The sequence below is a fragment of the Leopardus geoffroyi genome, chromosome B3 (genome assembly GCF_018350155.1).
Source record: "Leopardus geoffroyi isolate Oge1 chromosome B3, O.geoffroyi_Oge1_pat1.0, whole genome shotgun sequence".
NCBI lineage: Eukaryota > Metazoa > Chordata > Mammalia > Carnivora > Felidae > Leopardus > Leopardus geoffroyi.
The window spans coordinates 105,534,667-105,551,183 of NC_059337.1; the positions used below are offsets into that span (position 1 = coordinate 105,534,667).

Consider the following 16,517-nt stretch of genomic DNA (forward strand, 5'->3'; position numbering starts at 1 on the left):
CAGTGAATTCTAAAATCCTTTGGTGATTAAGTTTTGTAGTTGTATGCTTTGTCAGTGCTCTCTTTTCCTGACTTCCAGGCCAACAATAACCCGAATCAGTCGAAAGTTTTTGTAAAACTTACTTACTTAATCCCGCGTCCCTAACGGTCTCCAGGAGCTACACTGTAAACAGTCCCTAAGCAACAGGAGTGGTATTTCCAACTAGGTCTGGATCTGTGCGGGCCTTCGATGGGAATTTCGAGTTTTATTCAACGTTTAAATCTCGTGGGGGCAGTGTAGTGTCTTAAAAGAAACAAGAAACAAAACAAAAACGACCAAATTCACACGTTCTTAAGCCTTTTACACTGGGAGTTTGTTTCCACCCGGAGAGGGATGGACGAACACCTGAGAGCTTTCGGCTTTTTCGTTGGTTGTTTTGGATGATTATCTTGGCGCGCATGCGTGTTGAGTCTCAGGGGGGCCGGCTTAAAGGGAAGTGGACGTTGACTCGCGGGCAGCTGAAGCAGTTGTCGGATTATACTTGTGACTGCGCGGTCGCCGAGCGTTCGGCTGACTGGGAGGGGTGAATTTAGGTGTCCGATGGTTGCATCTGGAGGAGTGTGTGAAACTCTGGCGGAAGACAGCTATTAAGCTTCTTATATGGGTGATTTTAAAGCATTTCAGTTTTGCTTGAGTCCCACCAACGAATCTTAACACTATCTGTTTGGTTTTGCACTGCCAGTTCTAGGTTTGGGGAGTGTCGTTATGGTTATTGTTGCTCACGCGGCCTTTCTCTTATCATCCCTACTCTCAGATTCCCTGGCGTATGCATTAGTGGACTGAGTGGGATTAATGGGTAAATATGGTGTTCTAGTAGTCTCTAATCCTGGATTAAATACCAAATTGAAATTTCTAGCTTTTTGTATAGTCTATTTAGACATTGATTTATTTACAGGTTGATGACTGGATGTTTTAAAATCACTTGAAATTCACATTTTGTTTATCATACTCCTCCTTCGTTCCTTCTCCCCAAAGTCCCCAAAGCGGTGAAAATTTTGTTTTGAAGTTTTACGGACTTAGAAGAAATTCTATTCAGAGCTGTGGGACTAGTTTTGTTGCAAAATATGAAAGGCTCTGAGTTTAGCCTGGAAAAGAAAAAAAGGGTTAAAATACCAGCGAGGAGACTTCGTGAGGTAGTTTCTCCAAATCAGGGAGATTATTCGGTTTTGCTCAAAGATGAGTTGCCCTGTGTTCCTCCAGCGTTGTCTGCAAATAAACGTCTTCCTGTTAGAACCGAGGCTAGCTTGAAGGGAACGTTATGTGGTATGTGACTCCGAATAGTTCTCACTTTTGTAAATCTTTAGTCTTTATTTTCATTTCGTTTTTTCGTTTCAGAATTTAGAGGATTTTATATATTTAAATTCTCAAACATAAGATACATCTAGTTTGTATAGATGTTTGAAAGCTGACCCCTTTCCATGGGGAAATGGCTAGCATAGTCAGTCTGATCTATATAATATCGAATAGGTGGAATGAATGAAACATTTCCCATTGTGTTTTTTCTTTGTGTGGTTTTTGCACATCGTTCTTGTTCACATCTGTGGTGGACACACTTAACTAGTATGTGCTTACTGTTCATCAATAGGGGTTTTTACCAAATGCTCTACCTTCTGTTTGGATAGTGTTATTCAATTTGGCATGTAGAAAAGCGTTAACTTCTGCCTCTTGATGGCTTCTGTATTTCAATTCACTTAACCTGTCTGGAGTTCAGTGAAAACGAAGAAGACATATGCTTTGCCCATTTCACTGATAATTGTAAAGATCAAATTAATAAATATATGTGCAAAAACAAAAAAAAATGCTTATATAATGCTAATTTTTTGGGAGGGAGGGTATGACATAATAAAGTCTTGCTTTTATATCATGTACATATTTTATTCCTGGCTAATGATTCTACCCATGCTTTGTCCAAATCCAGCAGTGTAATGATATATTTTAAAACATATTTATCCCACTTGATTGTCAGTACTGACCCTTATTTTCCTAAATATCAACTGTAAAACTTTCATCAGAATATATGTTAATTACATCTTAAGTTTTTTTGCATGAAAAGTGCCTTCCAGTATAGATTTTGCATTAATATGGAGTTGACAGTTCTTGAATCATACTTGTACAGTTTTTAAAGGAAAAGTTTCTGATTTTAAAATCACTCAAATTGATTGTTTTGTTAGGTTCATCAGACTTGACTTCTGCTAGAAATTATCTGCAGCCTCCACTAGAAAATTCTACTGTGTCAGAAAGCGTAAGCAAAAGAATTTGTAATTCCATTCATGTTAAACTTTTCAGTATTGTTAAGTAATGTATTCTTAAATTATGTTTGATGAGCAACAGGCCTTGTTTTTGCTTAAGTTTCACTTACGAAGAAATGTTTTACATACTACAGTTGCAACTTGAATAGCATTGAGGCATTAAACAAAAAATCTTCCGTAGAATAAAAAATACTAGCTATTAAGATGTTGAACACTGAGAGAAATACTGTAACTGAAAAAAAGCTCTGCTCTGAGCTAAGGAAAACATATTCTAGACTAGAGACTTAACTTACTGTTAGGTAAAGGTAAAGAAACAGTAGGAACATCATTTTTAAAAAGTGAGGTGTGATTATATATCATTCAAGCTATTGTGAGGTTTTCTGTGTGGTTTTTTTGAGGGGTCTTTAAAAAATAATAACATGAAATTCTCATCTTTACCTTTATAATCCTGAAAATATTTGATGATAAATATATTTTGTTCATGCAATCTAATTAGATTTTGATCACTAATCATAATGTTGACTATAAATTGTCCATTAAACAAGTCTTTAAAGAAGAGAGTTTCACAATATAATATTTTGAAAATTGAAATTCATTCCTGGTAAGAATGAAATTAAAGCTGTTTACTTATCAACTTTGTAAAACACTCACAATAAAAACGTATAATTGTGTGCTGCCCCTGGTCCCTGAGTCAATGCCTAGCCTTTGGGTTGGTATTCTTTGGTTCTTTTTTGAGCAGACCTTTTTTAATGATTAATGGTCTTTGAATTCCATTACCTAAATAATTTCCCAGATGCATGGATATGCTATTATTATATAATTGAAAATAAATCGATGATCTTTGGAGGATGATTAGGATTCCATTAGATTTAATATGGACTCAAAGCTTGTTTTGTGTAGATTGCTTAAGGTAAAATACGCCTGCAAAGCAAATCCAGTTCATTATCATTTTTTCTTGAATGCAAACTGTAGTTTGTCTTTGTATCACATTTTTGTTTCATAAATGAGTGCTAAGATTACAGTGTGGATTGACTTGATCATTCTATTTTAATGAGGAAACTAAAGGAGTTTGTGCCTGATATGCTCATATTTATAAGCTTATTCATTATCTTCTTTTATTCATATGTATTTCTCTACACTACCAGGAAGTGAGATATCCCTATTCCTGTTTGGGCCAGTCCTTGCACATGAGTAAAAAGAAAACAAAAACTTGAAAATTCATTGTAGAAAATACAAAGAGAAAAAGGAAAGAGAAATTCTGTAGCTGAAGTCAACAACTGTTGCCTTCATGTTTTATGAAATAGGACCATACTGTTTTATTATTAGGTAGTATTAAGGATATTTTTCCATGCCATTGATTTTTTTTTCCTAGAAACTTTAATGGGTTCATAGAATTTCAGTGTATGTGTACCATCATTTATTTGTTCATGTTCCTGTCATTTGACATTAAATTTTTTCCCCCAATTTTTGATAATATAAACAACCATGTGATTTACATTCTGGCGTATATTTCAGGTCATTTCATTAGGATTAATTTCTGGATGTAAAATTATTAAATCAAAGGATATGCACACTTCTTGAAATGTTTCTAAATTGCCTCTAGAAAGACTGTATCAATATACATTATTCAGTAAGATCGTGAGCAGAATTAGTGGTATTATTTTTCCCCAGCTTTACCAATACAGGGCATTAAAAGTAGACAAAAAAAAAGTTGCCATTTTGATAGCTTAAGAAGGCATTGTTTTATTATTACTGAAGGAGAAATTTTTTTCATGTATATTGCCTTCCTCTTTTGTGAATTAAATATTTATATGCTATGCTTCTTACTCATTTGTAGGAGGCCTTTATATTAATTCCCCAGATACTGTATTCTATTGTGTTGTTAACCTCGTTGACTATTTTTTTTAATGTTTTATTTATTTTAGAGAGAGAGAGCATGAGCAGGGGAGGGGCAGAGAGAGAGGTGGGGACAGAGGATTCAAAGCGGGCTCTACACTGACAGCAGTGAGCCTGATGTCGGGCTCCAACTCACGAACCATGAGATGTGAGATCATGATAGTAGCTGAAGTGGAATGCTCAACTGACTGAGCCACCCAGGTGTCCCTCATTAACTATTTTTTAGGAAGTTAATACCTGTTGTCAGGGGATCACTTTCTTTTCATGATTTTCTCTTTACCCTTTTCTGCTTTAGCAGGAAAAAAAAAAAAGAGATGTGTCTAAGGAAGGTGAAGAGCAATGTTGAATGAACCTAGTACTCAAAAAGTCATGGTGTCTTAGCACTGAATAGAATCTTAAAGATGAAGACTAGGGTTACACATGTGAACAGAAAGCTAGTTGCCAGTAGAGAAGCCTTCTGAGACCATATTTGAGCTCAGTGATAAAGAATGCTGTGATTAATTTGTGATGTTGTTTTATGTGTTGGCCATCCTTATGTACTCCTTTTGACTCACAGTGAATCAGATTTTCACATTAAACTGTAGCAACTGAATTGTTAAATGACTCTCTCTGCTAGAAGTGGCAAATGGATATTTGAGTATGAATTTCAGGGCCAGAGTTGCTTGCTTGTTCATTTACTTGCTCACTCAACTGATCCTCGAGTACCTTCAAGGTACCTAAGCATTGCAGTGGTTCTGGGAATTAAGTCTATAAAAGCACACGATCCTGCCCTCCTAGAACATAGTCACATAGCTAGTAAATGCTACTCGATGAGTAATAAATCATAAAGATATCTTAGCCTTTCATTTCTTCCTTTCACATCCCAAAGGATTTTCCTAAAGACGTTGCAGTGCAGGGGTTGCCTGTGGATAAACTGGAAGAGAGCAACAGACAAAAAGGTAAAAGGATAGATTTGCTTTTCCTTTTTTTTCCCCCTTGTAAAATACATGTAACAGAATCTAGCTCTTTCTCTCTCTTTTGTTTAAGTGTACAGTTCTGTGGCATTAGATACATTCACATTATGAAGGTATCACCACCATCCATTTCCAGAACTTTTTCATCTTCCCCGGTTGAAACTGTACTCACTAAACACTAACTCTCCATTTCCCCCTGCTCTAGTTTTTTTTTTTTTTTTTTAATGTTTATTTATTTTTGAGAGAGACAGAGACAGAATGCGAGTGGGTTAGGGGCAGAGAGGGGGAGACACAGTATCCGAAGCACGCTTCAGGCTCCGAGCTGTCAGCACAGAGCCTGACGCGGGGCTTGAACTCGTGAGCTGCAAGATCATGACCTGAGCCCAAGTCGGTCGCTCAACTGACTGAGCCACCCAGGCGCCCCCCCCCCCCCCCCCCCCCCCCCCGCTCTAGTTTTATGATTAACTTATTTCAGGTGGCAGGTCTTCATGGCTCATCTGTGTTGTATGTGTCAGGAGTTTCTTTATAAAGATAAGATTTTAGGTTTTTAGCTTTTAAGATGTTCATTGATTTTTTAAAAAGATACTTATTAAATAAACTTACATTTTTTTCTTCTTATTATTTTTAAAATTTTTTTTTAATGTTTATTTATTTTTGAGACAGAGAGAGACAAAGCATGAACAGGGGAGGGTCAGAAAGAGGGAGACACAGAATCTGAAACAGGCTCCAGGCTCTGAGCTGTCAGCACAGAGCCCGACGCGGGGCTCGAACTCACGGACCGCGAGATCATGACCTGAGCCGAAGTCAGCCGCTTAACCGACTGAGACAGGCACCCCCATTTTTTTCTTATTATTTTGATTATTTCATTTTAATTAGTTTTTCCTTCCAAATTAGGCTAGTAATGGAATCTTTAAAATCCAGAAAAAGGTTTGCAGTGGTAATGGTAATGTTTTTATTACTAACCTATTGCATAAATTTGGGATTAAGTACTTAAAAAAATTTATAAATTCTGAATTTAAGTTTTGAATAGTCTGGTAAGATAATAGATTAAAAAATTAAAAATATGCTTTGAAGAAATCAATGTAGTGACATTTTTATGTAGTTTTATTTTTATCCACGGTTTTCTCTTTTGAATTTGAGCAAATGGCTCTAATTTGGCCTCACGTGTTTTTATTATATTTTTTCCCCTAGGGTCTAGGGTTATGACTATTTGAAAAAAATATTTTTTAATGTTTATTTATTTATTTATTTTTTAATTTTTTTTTTTTCAACGTTTATTTATTTTATTTTTGGGACAGAGAGAGACAGAGCATGAACGGGGGAGGGGCAGAGAAAGAGGGAGACACAGAATCGGAAACAGGCTCCAGGCTCTGAGCCATCAGCCCAGAGCCTGATGCGGGGCTCGAACTCACGGACCACGAGACCGTGACCTGGCTGAAGTCGGACGCTTAACCGACTGCGCCACCCAGGCGCCCCAATGTTTATTTATCTTTGAGAGAGAGACACAGAGTGTGAGCAGGGGAGGAGCAGAGAGAGAGGGAGACACTGAATCCAAAGCAGTCTCCAGGCTCCGAGCTGTCAGCACAGAGCCCGATGAACCCATGAACCACGAGATCATGACCTGAGCTGAAGTCAGATGCTTAACTGACTTAGCCACCCAGGTGCCCCGGGTTATGACTATTATTAATCAGTCATTTAGTAGTCATTTAGTAGATCACGGCTACTACTCACATTTTTTAAAATTAAGAAATTTTATTGCTGAATTCCTAAGCATTCTTAAAAAGCTGTTTTTTTTTTGGTAGCTTTATTAAAATTTAACAAATTTTTAGGAATCTGAAGTATATTTTGTGTCTCAATTTCGCAGCAAATGACATCTTTATTTCTCGGTACACCATGGGACAGAAGGATGCTCTGAGAGCAGTTTTAAAGCAAAAGTAAGTTTCATTTACAAAAATTAAGTGGGCCATTTCTTATGTTTTTATATGGTTCTCAAAGATTAGTTTCATTTTTCAATGTGTGAAATACGTATAAAGCATTTTTTATGGTGCTGGACACATAAAATACTCAACAGCTATAACAATTTTTAGTATAGAAGAAGTACTGTTCTAAGCATTAACTCAATACTCACAAAATCCAATGAAGTATATTCCATCACATCTCAATTTTACAGAATCCCCATGTTATAGATGAGGAAACACGATGGCACATCATGGATGTGCACACAGAGATGCATATAGATGAGGCACACAGAGATTGATTTTTCCGCAGGTCATTTAGGAAGTATTCACTGGGCTAGGATTCAGACCCAGGCAGTCTTCCTCTAGAATTTGCTCTCTTAATCACTTCACTATACTACTTGTAGCAATGGTCAAGTAGTTCCGAATACGTAATACTTACTATTTACTATCCAGGGACGTTTAGACTTTTCCTTGTCAAGATTTAAGAAAGGGACAAGGTTAGCATCTGGATGGAGTGAAGGGAGACCACGGCTACTACTCCATCTAAATGTTCCCTCCCAAGTTTATCTTAAATACCAATGAAATACAAAACCAACCCTGACAACAGCACCATGATAAGCATATGTCTTCACTACTCTGGAGGCAATTTTTTTTTTTTTTTTTTTTTTTTTAACGTTTATTTTATTTATTTTTGGGACACAAAGAGACAGAGCATGAACGGGGGAGGGTCAGAGAGAGAGGGAGACACAGAATCGGAAACAGGCTCCAGGCTCTGAGCCATCAGCCCAGAGCCCGATGCGGGGCTCGAACTCACGGACCGCGAGATCGTGACCTGGCTGAAGTCGGACGCTTAACCGACTGCGCCACCCAGGCGCCCCTGGAGGCAATTTTTATTATTATTATCATTAGTGGAGATGGGATGAGATACATATCCTTAGGCTAAATGTATCCTACTCCTGAAATGGTACAGTCTGGAAGGCCCCTTAGAAAATAAGAAAAATGTTTACTTCATTTTGAATTCTCATTTTATTAAAAAAGAAAATTTTATATTCAGTAAATGGAAAATCAGTATGGTGTTTTCAATAATAGAATTTAAATAAATAAACTATAACTATTAAATAAAAACTGTTTAAAAGTTTATTATTTTTCACCTACAGTTGTCCATGGCATACATATTATGCACTGGGAAGCATTGGACTAACAAAAGTAAATACTATCTCTAAAACACAAGGGGGTGATCTGAGCCAGCCAGAGTTTAATAGCTGGTTGTTTGTCCTCATCATGTTTTTCCTTTTTACCTTTGTTCACCAAACAATTCCCAATATGTGGTATGGTGGTTAGGAAAGGAACTTGGATGGTAAATTATATCCTGGAGTTTATAAATATATAAGAAAAAGTGAAAGTAAGGGCATGAGTTGTGGTACGTTCTTTCAAAGTCTATAGTTGAACCAAAAATCACAGATTACATCTGACTCATTTGGACAGACAGTGATTACCACTGCTTCCAGCTGACCCCCCAGAAGAAGAGGTTGCTTGCAACCATAGTAGGGACCTTATCAACTTGTCTTCAAGTTAGAACTCTTCGAACTGAAGTGTCTCAGAACTCTCAGATCAGGGAGGGAGAAGTTGTTCATTAACAAATAGACAGTGAACAGTAATTGAACACTACACTTCTTAGTAGGTCTCTTCCCATTCAGAATGAATGAACAGAATTCGAAAGCAAAAACAAACTGGGAAAGGCTTTGAGAAGCTGACTGCAATGTATAGAATAATAACTGAATCAGAAATACAAAAATGACCCCTGTTGGGTTAAAAGACAATCTAACTATGTCTCAAAAGATAGATTTTGCTGTAGTCAATGTCGCTTGAATTTATTGTGGTTTTTAAAAATGTTTATCTGTTTTTGAGAGAGAGCACATGGGAGAGGGGCAGAGAGAGAGGGGGACAGAGGACCCAAAGCAGGATCTGTGCTGACAACAGAGAGTTTGTATGTGGGGCTTGAACTCACCAACCGTGACATCATGACCTGAGCCGAAGTTGGATGCTTAACCAATTGAGCCACCCAGGCGCCCCTTGAATTTATTGTTTTTAGAGAATAGTAGGTGGAATTTGGCAAAGTGATCCTAAAATTTACCTGGAAGGACATAGAGTTGAGGATATATGTACATAATAATTACATACATATGGAATACACATAGTTGAGAATAGCTAATATGGGGGGAAAGAACTTGAATGTTGGAAAATTTGCCCCATTTGATATGATATGCTCTAAAGCTGTACTAGTAAAAAGTAATAGACTGGAGCCAGGAATGAAGAGTATGGCCAGAGCATCTAGAACAGGGTAGAATGCCCTTACTGTGTAGCTGGAGAGGAAGCAAGGGGCTAGGTTATAAACTTTAAAGAAGAGAAGTGACAAATCATCTTAAAATGTTAAATTATGATATATAATTCTTAAAAGGCTCATTCAGATAGCAGTTATCAAAAGATGGACCAGGGGGTGCCTGGGTAGCTCAGTCAGTTAAGCATCTGACTCTTGGGTTCAGCTTAGGTCATGATCTCGTGGTTTGTGGGTTCAAGCCTGCATTGGGCTCTGCATTGCACTGACAGCACAGAGCCCGCTTAGGATTCTCTCTCTCTCTCTCTCTCTCTGCCCTCCTCCTCCTAAAAAAAAAAAAAAAAAATAGATGGATTAGAAGAGGACTGAACTATTCAGTCCAGGAAACCAACTGGCTACAAATTTTGTAGGGATCTCTTTGAGAGAGATTCAGTTGGTCCTCAATACATTGGAGGATGGTAGAGTGAAGGCATGCTGGTTTGGAGAAGAGTAGACGGATTTGGAAGATGACTTAGAGATGGAATTGACAATTAGATGTGAGAGTGAAGAAGGAGCTAAGGATGAATCCCAGATTTTTGGTTTGTATAAATGCATGGTCAGTAGTAGTGTTCACTGAGAAAGGACTCTGGGGCGCCTGAATGGCTCAATGGGTTAAGCATCTGACTCTTGATTTTGGCTCAGGTCATGATCTCAGAGTCATGATATTGAGCCCCATGTTGGCTCTGCACTTGGTGCAGAGCCTGCTTTGGATTATCTCTCTCAAAATAAATAAATAAACTTTCAAAAAATTCTAAAAAAGAAAAAAATTGAAGAAAAAATTTCTTCTTTCCCGGTTTTTTACACTTCATAGCTATTTACATTTGTTACGTTGAGGACTTAATTTGATAATTAGAAAAAATAAAACTTAAAAGCCTATAAAGAAGTTGATGTCTAGTTTTACCTTGTTATTTCTCTTGTTGGTTAAATTTACTTTCACTTTATTTATTTTAATGTTTATTTACTTTTGAGACAGAGACAGAGTGTGAGCGGGGGGGAGGGTCAGAGAGAGACACACACACAGAATGCAAAGCAGGCTCCGGGCTCTGAGCTGTCAGCACAGAGCCTGACGTGGGGCTTTAACTCATGAACTGTGAGATCATGACCTGAGTGGAAGTCAGCCGCTTAACCGACTAAGCCACCCAGGCGCCCCTCTTGTTGATTAATTTAATGTAATCATGTAGAATGAACGATCTTAAAGGGTAAACACATTCAGACTTAAGACAAGAATAGTAAAAGGCAGGAATATCTGAGTTATATTTTTTTCAACGCCACTTAATCCGATTTATATTGAGAGCCTGCTATATGCTTAGTTCTTTCTTACTTGCTGTCTGGCATTTAAGAAATGCCGCATTCTCTGCTGCCACCTCCGCCCCAGGTTGCTTAGAGCTTAGTTGGGGAGAGAATATGTACGTATGTGGAGGAATGAGTGATTAGAACTGTGATAGGAAGCAGTATTGCATTTAATAGATTATGAAACTGTTCTGCATAGACATTTAAACCATGGGATGGCTGCTTATCAAGCCTCAATTGTGTAGTGTGGGCAGTAAAAGCAAAAGGAGCTAGGAAGGGACAGATCAATTGGAAGTGTTTAAGGACAAGGTTTTGAAAAGGGGAAGGCTTGGGGCGCCTGGGTGGCGCAGTCGGTTAAGCGTCCGACTTCAGCCAGGTCACGATCTCGCGGTCCGTGAGTTCGAGCCCCACGTCAGGCTCTGGGCTGATGGCTCAGAGCCTGGAGCCTGTTTCCGATTCTGTGTCTCCCTCTCTCTCTGACCCTCCCCCGTTCATGTTCTGTCTCTCTCTGTCCCAAAAATAAATAAACGTTGAAAAAAAAAAATTTGAAAAGGGGAAGGCTTGTGTTGGATCTTAAAGACAGTTGAATGGAGGAAGGTTGAGAGCATGGAGTCAGCTGTGGGAAGGGTGTGGTGTAGCCAGTGAGGAGCAGTGTGACTCCTGAGAGTTGTCTGTGAAGTGATAGGAGGCGAGGGCATGGCCAGAGGATAGTATGTGTGGAAGGTCAAACAGAAGAAATTAGCCTACCCATTTGTCTCTAAGGAATAATTTTAGATTGTTGAATGGTGGAGAAATGTATTTGGGAACTTTTTAAATGAGTAAAATCTGCAAGAATGAAATAGTTGGCCAGAGGTGATGAAGTTGGGTTTTTTTTTGTTTTTGTTTTGTTTTGTTTTTTTACCAGAGAAGGAGAAGCACGAAGGGAGAAGTACTATTCTGAGAGAGTGAGATGTTGTGGGAAGATCTCTAGGATCTTACCAACCCTACCTTACTGTTCTGTGACCTTGATCAAGTAAATCCTGTTACCTCTGTGAACCTCCGTTTCATCTATAAAATTAGGAAGTTAGGATCGGTGGCCTTTTGGGTTCCCCCTGCCTCTGTAGTTCTGTGACATCATTCCTGCAATTGTGATGAAATAATTGACAAAACTTGATGACTCCATGGGGTGTGAGAAGGGAAGTGGAAGATAGAGAAGTGGAAGATAATGTCAAAATTTTGAGACAGATGCTCTTAGTCAAAATGAGGAAATATCAAAGCGAGTAAGTTTACGAGCTGCTCTGGGTCTTCTTAGAGATCAGCTGGAAAGTCCAGCAGCTAGAGATGGAGTGCATTCCTTCTGATCTTATTTGGACTTCACTAGGGACTCTGGTTTTGTCAGTGGTTCCTTTTTTATTTATTTATTTATTTTTTAAATGTTTGTTTATTTTTGAGGGAGAGAGAGACAGAGTTTGAGCGGGGGAGGGGCAGAGACACAGAATCTGAAATAGGTTCCAGGCTCTGAGCTGTCAGCACAGAGCCCAACACGGGGCTTGAACTCATGAACCGTGAGATCATAACCCTAGCCAAAATCGGTCGCTTAACAGACTGAGCCACCTAGGTGCCCCATCCGTGGTTCCTTTCTGTCTCTGTCTGTCTGTCTGTCTGTCTGTCTCTTTTTTTCAGGCCAAATATAGAACACAATCAACCAGTTTTGTTTTGTTTTGTTTTGTTTTGTTGGTATTTAGTTAAATCTTTCATTATAAATATGTATCTATTTGCTCTCATTTTTAATCCAGGCTGCTTAAAACTGTGTTTTGTGCCCCGTTTTAACAAATTGTGTGACATCTATTAAACCTAAATGAGATAGAATTAAAAACAGTTTTTAGCAGTTTTAAAAATTTATCTTAGGTTGTCTTTCTTTGGAAGTAACACATAGTACTTGAATTCTTAGAACTTTTTCTACATGATTTGAATTCACACTTCTTGATTATGTATCTTGGTAATTGTGCTCATGTCTTTTTCATATATGTAAGCCTTATTATCTGAAATATCATAGCCTTCAAGGAATTATTTTATTTCTTTAGTGTTTAGTCAGTGACTTGACCTTTCATAGATTTCATGAACCAAATGACTGGTAAGATCCTTATAGGGAAAACCAAGTGATTTAATGTTTTAAAAAATCTAGAAAACCCACCTTCAGCAGATTACCACTCTAGGTGCTTCTTGAAATGGTTCCATGTAGCTTGCTGAATATATTTTTATACATTTTTTATTTACAGAACTCAAAACATGCCTGTTTTTAAAGAAGTAAAGGTACAGCTTTTAGAAGATGCAGGCACAGAAAAGGACGCTGTTACTCAGGAGACTAGAACGTCACCCAGTGGAATTGATTCAGCCACAACCGTGGCCGCAGCAACTGCGGCTGCCATTGCAACAGCAGCTCCGCTGATAAAAGTATATATTTTACCCCAGATACTCACAACATCTTTGTGAAATGTAAAATTATTTATTAGGAACTTAGGAACTGATTCTACAAGTGATTGTATCCAACTATGGACTAAGGTTGTTCTAGTTGCTCTCACTTTGAAAGAATTTTCCTGTTGGTAGTTGTATATTACCTCTCAGGCATTGAGACTTACCTTCCCCACCCCCCCCCACCCCCCCCCCCCCCCGCCATGCTGTGATAATGCTAAAGGACCAAGGACTGCCTGGATTTAACACTGATCCAGGCTCATCCAGGGAGCCCCCAAGTCCTGGGCAACCTGGGACAACTGCTCATCCTTATTTTGGAAAGGCACCCGGAGATTGTCTGTGCCACCCGCCTCAGTTTGCAAATGGGAAAACTGAGAAACAGAGTGACACAGGTCCCTGGGCTAATAGGTGGCTGATCTAAGACTAGGAATTCCAGACTGCTGACCTAATTCAGTCTGAGATGAGTGAAGTTTCTAAAGCTAATTTGTTGTGTTATTTGCTTCTTTTTAATTACTATTTATTTCATTTCTGGAATTATAAAAATTCTTTTGTTGCAAATGTGTTATTTTCTTAATGAGAGAAAAGATCTACTTCAGAATAGCTATCTTTTGCCTTTTATTTCTGTGATTCTAAAAATAAAGGTATAAAATCATCAGAGATTTAGAGAGTAAAAATCCGGTTTGATCATTTTTATTAGAAATCACTTTAAACAACATTTCTAGTAACTGATCGTATTTTTTATATCCTTTGATATTTTATTATTTTAGGTACAGAGTGATTTGGAAGCAAAAGTCAATTCTGTTACAGAATTACTCAATAAGTTACAGGAGACTGATAAACAGTTACAGCGTGTTACAGAGCAACAAACAAGTATTCAGAATAAACACGAGAAATTACATTGTCATGATCATGAAAAGCAAATGAATGTTTTTATGGAACAGCACATTAGGCATCTTGAAAAATTACAACAGCAACAAATAGATATTCAGGTATCTATAATAAAGCCAGCACACATCTCATGGTTTTTTATCACTTGCGTCCCTAAACTGATATTTGTTGATAATTGCAATAATAGCTCATTAGATTGTTGCAGCTTTAGTTCTTAAATAATGATTTGCTTATTATCACTCTTCCTCTCCATGTGGAGACTTCTCTGCACATTCAAGTTCAAGTATCATTAGTTCTGTAAGACACTTCCTTAGAGTTGGCTTTTCCTTCTTTTGTGGTATTTCTGTTCATACCATTTTTACAATGCTAATATTACATTGCCATGACTTGTTTACATCAGTGGTTGTTAGCCTGAGAATGTGCATCAGAATCACTTGAAATGCTTTATAAAAATACACATGCTTGTACCTCTCAGGGATTGAGACAGCAGTTCTGAGATGGGACCTGGGAATAGGAAGTTCTGTAATGATTCTGATGAGATGAGTAACCAGCTGGTATACACATTGCTTCTGCATTTAATTAATTAAAAGAATGAACATAGTTAATTGCCTTTTGAATATGAGGCACAGGGATATTATAAAAAGAAGAGTTACCCTCACAAGGAGCTGATAGTACAGGTTCTTATTCATTTTTGAATTTCTAAGTCCTGGGATAGTACCCCGCACTCAGGGGCTATATATATACACACACATTTTCTTTAAATGAATGAATGACCTACACTATAAATGCATTGGTTTTAATTTACTTTTATTTTTGTCTAATTAATGTGTAAGTTTAAGACTTAAAAAAATTAAAATATCACATTCAGAAGAATACAGAAAAATAAGTTTTTTATAACTCAGTATGTTAACACAGAGTAAACACTAATCTGCTATAATTTTCAAAACTTCTTAATAGAACTTGGCTTGAGCTTTCCATGTAGTTGAAGATTGTATTTTCAGTGGAGTGGTTATGGCCATACAAAGTAAGCTTTTAGTAAGTACTACATGCACAACTAAAATTGTGTGTGCAGCATGGTGTCTCATGAGAAGCTAGGAGTGGGTCTATTAGAAGACTGGTCTTCAGTCTGCAAATAACTGTACTTCTCTGAGCCTTGATTTCTTTACTCAGAAAAAACTTTATTTATTTTTTTGTTCAGGGTAAAATGAGATGACAGATTTGAAAAGCACATTGATTTCTTAAGGAAAGGGTCCTACTTGTCTTCGTTATATGCCTGTCTGCCATTTATGTAGTCTTCCATAAATAATAAATTGCTTCTGCATTTAATTTGGAAGAATGGGATCTTTTCTAATTCAGACATCTTATTTATAAAGCTTCTAATTACAGAGAAAGTTGAAGTTTTAGTGACATACTAGGTATATTAGTAATTCGATAAATGCTTCATGAAATGAAATTTGTTGAGTCTGTCCCATATGTTTTACGTAGAGAGATGTCTACACATTTTTAAGAATTCTGTAAAACTGTAAGTCTTGTTAGGTTTTCCTTTACCTGGTATGAGACCCTCTTTTGAAATTAGTTTTATTAGATAAGATACATACACATTCCAGGTATTTTAATAAATAGTACTGAAAACTGCTGTCCTTGTAATTCCTGTTTATGTTTAAATGCATACGTTATTGTTGCTGCTGCTAATTTGAGTGCCTACTAGCAATGTTTTTTAATCCTTCAAACAAAATCATGCAGGATATAAAAGATGAGATATTTTGGTTTGAAATTCTCTGGTTGAAGTAGAGGTCTAGGGCTCCTTCCTTTTGGTCATCTCCTAGCATGCCTCAGTGGCTCCTGAGCCATCTCAGAAGTAGAAAGGAGGAAACTGAGGTTTAGAATGATTAAATAAAATGAACAAGGTCACACCACAGAGCCAGGCTTAACCCAGTGACAGCACTGCTGCAGTGCGTAACTGCATGTAATATATGTATTTTTATTGCTTATTAAATCTAATACATTTTTTCAAGTCCTCTAGTAAGTTTTAATGTAGTCTGTCATCTAGCTCTTTTAAATGGTATTTGAAATTGATCCAATAATTTTATGTCTCCTAGACTCATTTCATTAGTGCTGCGCTCAAGACCGGTAGTTTTCAGCCTGTTAGTATGCCTCCTTCCAGAGTGATGGAAAAGTATTCTGTACAACCAGACTATTCTGATCTTGGTAGCAGTAATCTGTCTTCACATAACACATTTGCTTCCAGACAAGGTAAAAATATGTAGTTCTCTGTGAATAAAACATGTTAGCTATGAATTTTCTTTATAGTATGGCAGCCAAAAACTTGTTTACTAGGTGGTGGAAGATTAAGTCTTCATTCTACAAAATTAGTTCTTGTGAGTTAATTTTTTTGTCATTTGAGAACTTATTCAGTCAA

At 37.4% G+C, this 16,517-nt stretch overlaps 1 protein-coding gene across 15 annotated transcripts in view; it reads left to right on the forward strand.

Moving 5' to 3' along the window:
• The first annotated feature begins 229 nt into the window (after window positions 1–229).
• Window positions 230–16,517, forward strand: part of KIAA0586 (KIAA0586 ortholog) — a 113,094-nt gene continuing 96,806 nt past the window's right edge. For 4 of the 15 annotated variants that reach the window (XM_045451097.1, XM_045451100.1, XM_045451101.1 and 1 more), the window contains exons 1-7: window positions 234–1,302; window positions 2,211–2,281; window positions 5,053–5,122; window positions 7,002–7,071; window positions 13,018–13,192; window positions 13,978–14,199; window positions 16,198–16,351. In XM_045451097.1, coding sequence (XP_045307053.1) covers window positions 1,104–1,302; window positions 2,211–2,281; window positions 5,053–5,122; window positions 7,002–7,071; window positions 13,018–13,192; window positions 13,978–14,199; window positions 16,198–16,351 — 961 coding nt within the window. In that variant the 5' untranslated portion in view covers window positions 234–1,103. Of the gene's footprint in view, window positions 1,303–2,210; window positions 2,282–5,052; window positions 5,123–7,001; window positions 7,076–13,017; window positions 13,193–13,977; window positions 14,200–16,197; window positions 16,352–16,517 lie in introns of those variants that run through there. The other 11 variants (XM_045451104.1, XM_045451108.1, XM_045451106.1 and 8 more) reach the window with 8 other exon arrangements.